Below are 6088 nucleotides of genomic sequence, written 5' to 3'. Positions count from 1 at the left end.
ACAATTATTAGTGTGCTAACAAGAAAACACACTTAAGATAATGATCACAGATCTCACTAAATATTTTACTATGCTTTGAAGATTAAATGATCATTTCTATTTATTTTATGCTTTTAACATCTTTCCCGGTCATGTTGTTCTATGGAGCTATTGCACTTGAAATGACAAGCCCTGCAAAATTATATCCATACAGTATATATTGGGACATCTACAGCAACGGGAAATCTCTAAAAAAAATAGAGATATGGCATATCTGAAAATGTTCATGTGCATAGTGTTTGGTCCTATGGGTTGTTCTGTAAGGCTCAGTAATTCTATTTTTTGATACAAGGACTTATTGAATACTTATTTGTTTTGACACAGGCATGCTGTCATCCCAAATATGTGTGGCATAAAAGCCATGTTTTCCTCATTTTTGTCATCCCCTGCTGAAAACTAACACTACAGTTTACACAATAACAGGAAATTGAAAAATGAGAGAAGCATCACTGAGATTAGATGTTCATTTATGGATTAAAGTAGCATCGGTGTCTTTAAAGATTAGCGAGAATTTAAAAATCCTCTATTCTTTTCGGATCCTATGTTGTGAGGGCACAAATAAATCCATCCATCCTTTTTCTCTTGTTCCCTGTGACTGAAAGGTCAGTAACATTTTAGCTCCAAACAGATGGCACAGCCATACTGGAAGAGATTACAAGCATAAGCTTGTACACACTATATGAGCAGCAACTATACAACCTCCCTCTGTTAGCTGACACTGTCAGTCAAGCAGAACACAGCTGAGAGAAATATCTAAACTCCCGCTGTATGACTCACCTTGTTATTTGCCAAGTATAAATAAGCCAGTTGTTCGAGCATCTCAAACCCTTCATCTTCAAGGCCTGTTGAAAAGAAACAAGGATTTTTGACACATTGTTCTTGACTTACACCCTTTAACAGAATAAAACATATTTACCAGACCTGTATCACTTATCAGTTTTGGCACTGGTCCCAAAATTGACCAGAGGATTGTAGATTTTAGAAGAAATGGTATTAGTTGCAGGTTTATCGATCATAAGTTTGTGGCTTATGTGCTGTTTGGACCTTTGTGCTTTGCCGTTTTGGGGGGGTTTGTACACTCATTGTTTACTTTCACATTCACCCACTTGTTAGGCACTACAAACCAGTTCATTGGGGTTTGGAAAAGACGGTGGTCTTTCTTTTTGATAAATTATCATTTTAGAGAGACTCCCTAATTACATGACATCAGCAACTTTGACAAAATGGTGCTATTTTTGCCTTGGGAATCAAGAATATCCTGTTTTGTTTCAAATTGATGTATGTTTATGAAAGCTGGAGGTGTATGCACAATTAAAATCCTTTGAACTTGCTGAATTTTCTACCAGTTTGTAAGCAGTTTGGGATTTCTGCTTGAGTTTTGTGTTTTTCCACGGGCCACCGTGACAGACTATTAATTAAGTAGGAAAAGGTTCAGGCACCCAAGAGGGTGGTTAATCATTTTAAGTAAGTAAATGAATATTTTCTGATAGTTAGTTTGAAAATGTGTTAAAATATTTTGATCAAAACAAACACTTTTGTTAGACAGATACCACATGGTAACCCAGATCTTTTCCCATTGTGGCACTTTGATCTTACATTTACCAAAAAGGGTTCCATTACGGCACATTTTTTATTCAACATTAGCAATAAAAACAGAAGCCAGCTGCTAGCACAGCTGGCTAGGGACAGAAAAACCATTTAAGCTGTCTGTTCATCTTAACAGCAGCATGATCCAGAATAATATTAACCAATATTTATGGAGTTAGACCAATGAGACCATCACAGGAGAATACAGAGGCTGAGCCAGTAGGAGCAAACAGTGGGCAGATGTGACGTTTGTTTTATTTGTCTCTGTTGGCAGTGCAAAGTAAAAACTGAGCAGACAGCAGCAGGAAGGTTGCTAGAGTATTAAAGTTACACTGTGACAGAACAAAAACCCTAACGTTAGCTAACTGTAGCTACTTGACATAGTCAAACAGCATTTTGTTAGCAGTGTCTGAATAACAGTAAGGACCACATCTCCATCCAGCTGATCTAAGTGAAATTGGTAAGTTTACAATTAATTGCCCCTTGGGGATAAATAAAGTCTTTCTGATTGTGATTTTGATTCTGACATCTTTAATATTCTGCAGCTGTAAGCATCTAATCAGTTATTTATCTGGCATGCTAAATGTAGAACTGCTCTTTTTCCTATAATTGTTTGTTCAAGTGTTCAACAACTGAAGATGCAGGATTTGTGTTATCTCTTTATCACTTGTAAGATAAGGAGCAGTTCCTCTCCAGCTTTCTCCAGCGTAATTTTCGGTCTTTCTCTTTTTTTTCTGAGGATAATATGGCAGATATCTATAAATTACATGGCTTGCTGTGTGGTACAGCTGCCAGGTAGAGCCAGTACAAGAAGTTTGTGCTTCATGTTTGGTGAGTAAAGTTACTGTATTTTATTAGTTGCTTACTTAGCAATAAGTAGCAAATGTGTGTCCAATACACCTGAACAGTTTATTAATTCAGCTTGCTAGCATTAGCCGATAACTTAGCACACCATCTTACTGTGCACCAGAACCTTGACATGACAGTCTAAAACCAGCTTTATGGTCCCTATAAGACAGTAAGCTTTTCCAACTTTGCAAAACTTGTTCTAGATCAAGGCTAAGACTTTTCGATCAAAGGAAAACTGATTCTTATGTTCCCATTAATTGTTCTTTATTTCATGAATGTGCCTTTCAGCCGCGAGGACCAGTTGTTAGAGGAAATGAACAAAACAACTGCATTTCCTCTGCTGCATTCAGGTTTATTTTGAAGGTATTTTGGTACCATAAATAGTTAGTCAAATTATAGATACTTAAACCAAGGCCAGACTAACTACTAATCAAAAATTGCAGACAGGCAAAAGCTCTAATTTCTACAAAATGGGTCAACACAGATCGACATCTGAGAATGAAAAACACAAAAAACAAAAGGAATTCGACAGGGCCTCAGAAAACAACCTCAAAAACATGTCTTGTAAGCTGTTCCCACTTTGAACAGCAGGTTCCTGCTGAGTGTTTAGATTGTGTGACAGTGTTTACCATCTGAGGTGAGCCAGTTATTCTGAAGATTAAGAGTCTCAAGCTGATGCAGATGGGAAATATGCTCGACCGTTATCTCCTCGATCTTGTTGTTCTAGCATCAGAAAACACAACACAGATTGTAAATGCAGGACTCCAAACTTTGGTTTTGTGTTGGTATTTATGGGAGTACATGAAAGACCTGTAGAGAGAGCTGGCGGGTTTGTTCCGAGAGCTTAGCAGGGAACTCGATGAGGTTGACTCCGGGGCAGTCCACTACCCTCTCTGCTGTACAGCTGCAATCCTGCGGACAGATTTCCGGCTCAGATTTCGTCACCTCTGTTGCAGTTTCTGTTTCCTCTGTTGGCTCTTCCTCCTCCTCTTCCTCTGGTTCAACAGAGGCCTGGCACTGCACCAACACCCAGGCCAAGAGCAGCACACTCAGGGCGTGCAGGATGGAATGCTTGAGAAAGGCCATCTCTCCTGTTGCACAAGAACATGGATAGTAAAGTTATAAACATCAGGTCAGTGAGTATTTTTTTCCTGGAAACAGGACCTCACACGCTACAGTCTTTGGCTATTAAAACAGTCAAACATGGTTACAATAAAAATACCGTCTTAATTCAGCTAGATGTGCCATGCCATGTATTTTGTTCTTTATTGTTCTTTGTTCACTTTAGTTTACTAGATTTCCCCTCATGCTTGTACCCCCTTTGTCCCCCTCCACGTATCTGTGAGTCCCCACGCCTCGTTCCTCCTCCTCGTGTTTTATTTCATGTTTTCCCCAGCCTGTTATGTCTCTGCTCTCCCCGTGTTCTCTCCTCCCCTCCTGTCTGCACCTCTGTGTACTTCCTGTTTTACTTTGACAGTCTCCCGTCAGTATGAAACTAAACTGGGAGATTCAAAAGGAACTGCCTCACAAGGAAACACACAGAGGGGCACACAGTCATGAGGGAGACGGGGACATAAATACACAGAGGATTAACGAGGGACATGGGAACACACGGGGAACACAGCTGACACAGATAATCATAACGAGACAGGGCCTTTAACGTCTGTCAGCAATAAAGCTGTATTTTCTATTTCCATTTTCAATTTAATTGGATAGAATTTATTTATATAATTTATATTACAAAAACATTTACTTATATAATGACAAAAATTAAAATAAATACTAAAGTTGAAGTTGAGCAGCCCTTGTAACAGTTGGGAGGAAAAACTTTCCTTTCCACGTGTGAGCCAGTTGTAATCGCAGTTCATTGACCAGTCAGGTTTGAGCAGAAATTGGTTGCATGCAGGTAAACAGTCTGTGTGGAGAACAAAAAGAGGAGTCCAACTGCCAAAATATGATGTCAGAAACCACTGGCTGTTGTCTGAAAACAGTTTAAATATATCTGCATTCATAAACACCATGCACCACCATGATCATCATCTTGATCTGAGAAACACTCCATGAATCGACTTTGAGTTTTTAGGGTGAGGTAATCAGATTCTTGACACCACTACAAAGAAGCAGTTGTTATATTGTGAGGAAAGAAAACAACAGGTCAGCAAATCTATAAATCTATACCTGCAAATTTATCATCCAGTCCAGCAGAGAAACAACTTGTGAATTCATAGATTCAAACTTATTTTTTCAAGTAGCAGATTGTTTTGTGGTCACTAAATAAACTACACTGTGAGAGTTAAATCTCTGCCATCATCACACATTCTCTGGTTTCGTTTTGACTGCATCATTTCAAAGCTCTGGAAAAAGATATCAACAGCTGAAGAGAAAAGAAATTGCTTTCTTACTGTATGTTTCCTGTATTGAACACCTCTTGACATTTCTTCCTGGTGAGAGACAACTGGCAACCTGACTGATCCTAAGTGAATGACTAAAAGATAAGAAAAAGAGCCCTGCTTCAAGAAGGTGTGATGACTATATATGACACATAAGCTGAAAGGGGACTGCAGATTTTAACACCAAAATACAATTAAAAGTAAGAAGTACATTCAGTGTGTAAAACAGCTGTATAATTGCGCAGCTGTTTGCAGCCTCTGTTGCAGCACACAGGGGCTGCTGAAATGCATAAAAAGAATATTGGGAATCTGTGTGCACAGTTTGTTAAAGCAAGCAGAAAAGCATCTCTGCAGAGCAGAACATGGCTGTTTCTCAATCAGCGGGATTTCCACCACCAGTGTGGTTGGCTTATGTTGGCTTAACCCTAACACAAACACATGTAATGGTTGTGGAAAGCCATCTCATATTCTGCAGAGACTTCTACTTAAGCTTAGTAGAAAACTCTGGTTCGTAACCTTTTTAGCTCGGGTAGGATTTTAACGAATGTCTATCTTTAAGTCAGCTATTTTCTAATTAGACGTGCTGACTAGTAAACAGAACCAGCTGGGAAGTCAGAAACAGTTTGGAGAGGGCAGTCATTTTGAAAACAATACTCACTGCACGAACTATCTTTCTATTGTATTACCTAAATCAGTGGTGTCGAACTCCAGGCCTCGAGGGCCGGTGTCCTGCAAGTTTTAGATCTCACCCTGGGTCAACACACCTGAATCAAATGATTAGTTCATTACCAGGCCTCTGGAGAACTTCAAGACATGTTGAGGAGGTCATTTAGCCATTTAAATCAGCTGTGTTGGATCAAGGACACATCTAAAACCTGCAGGACACCGGCCCTCGAGGCCTGGAGTTCAACACTTGTGACCTAAATCAAGCCTGTAGCTGTGACTTCACTGGCCAACAGGCTCTCACAGGACACTAATTAGTACAGCTACAAACATGAAGTTTACAGCAAGGTTTAGTTATTATTGTGATCTGGAAGAATTTGCAAAATTCCTTCTGCCTCGTAGGTTTGATCCAGAATAATATATCTTCATAATTAAGGAATGCGTTGTTTTTAAAAAGTTGTGGAGATACTTGTGTTTTACAGAGGATGAATCCCAATGACTTTGTGTTCTTCAAACCTTTGCACTGATTACCATGAAATTTGTTTAAGAAGTCCACGTTC

At 39.2% G+C, this 6088-nt stretch overlaps 1 protein-coding gene across 1 annotated transcript in view; it reads right to left on the bottom strand.

Annotated features, from left to right (window-relative positions):
- Nucleotides 1-5565, bottom strand: part of podn (podocan) — a 17600-nt gene extending 12035 nt beyond the window's left edge. Inside the window, exons 1-4 of the mRNA XM_005727260.1 lie at nt 5552-5565; nt 3286-3566; nt 3105-3198; nt 817-881 (exon numbers count right to left, since the gene is read on the bottom strand). Coding sequence (XP_005727317.1) covers nt 817-881; nt 3105-3198; nt 3286-3561 — 435 coding nt within the window. The 5' untranslated portion in view covers nt 3562-3566; nt 5552-5565. The remainder of the gene's footprint in view (nt 1-816; nt 882-3104; nt 3199-3285; nt 3567-5551) is intronic.
- Nucleotides 5566-6088: the final 523 nt, after the last annotated feature.

Source organism: Pundamilia nyererei, unplaced genomic scaffold, assembly GCF_000239375.1.
Source record: "Pundamilia nyererei isolate P.nyererei 1_Seehausen unplaced genomic scaffold, PunNye1.0 scaffold00023, whole genome shotgun sequence".
NCBI lineage: Eukaryota > Metazoa > Chordata > Actinopteri > Cichliformes > Cichlidae > Pundamilia > Pundamilia nyererei.
This window is presented reverse-complemented; position numbering and strand designations above follow the sequence as displayed.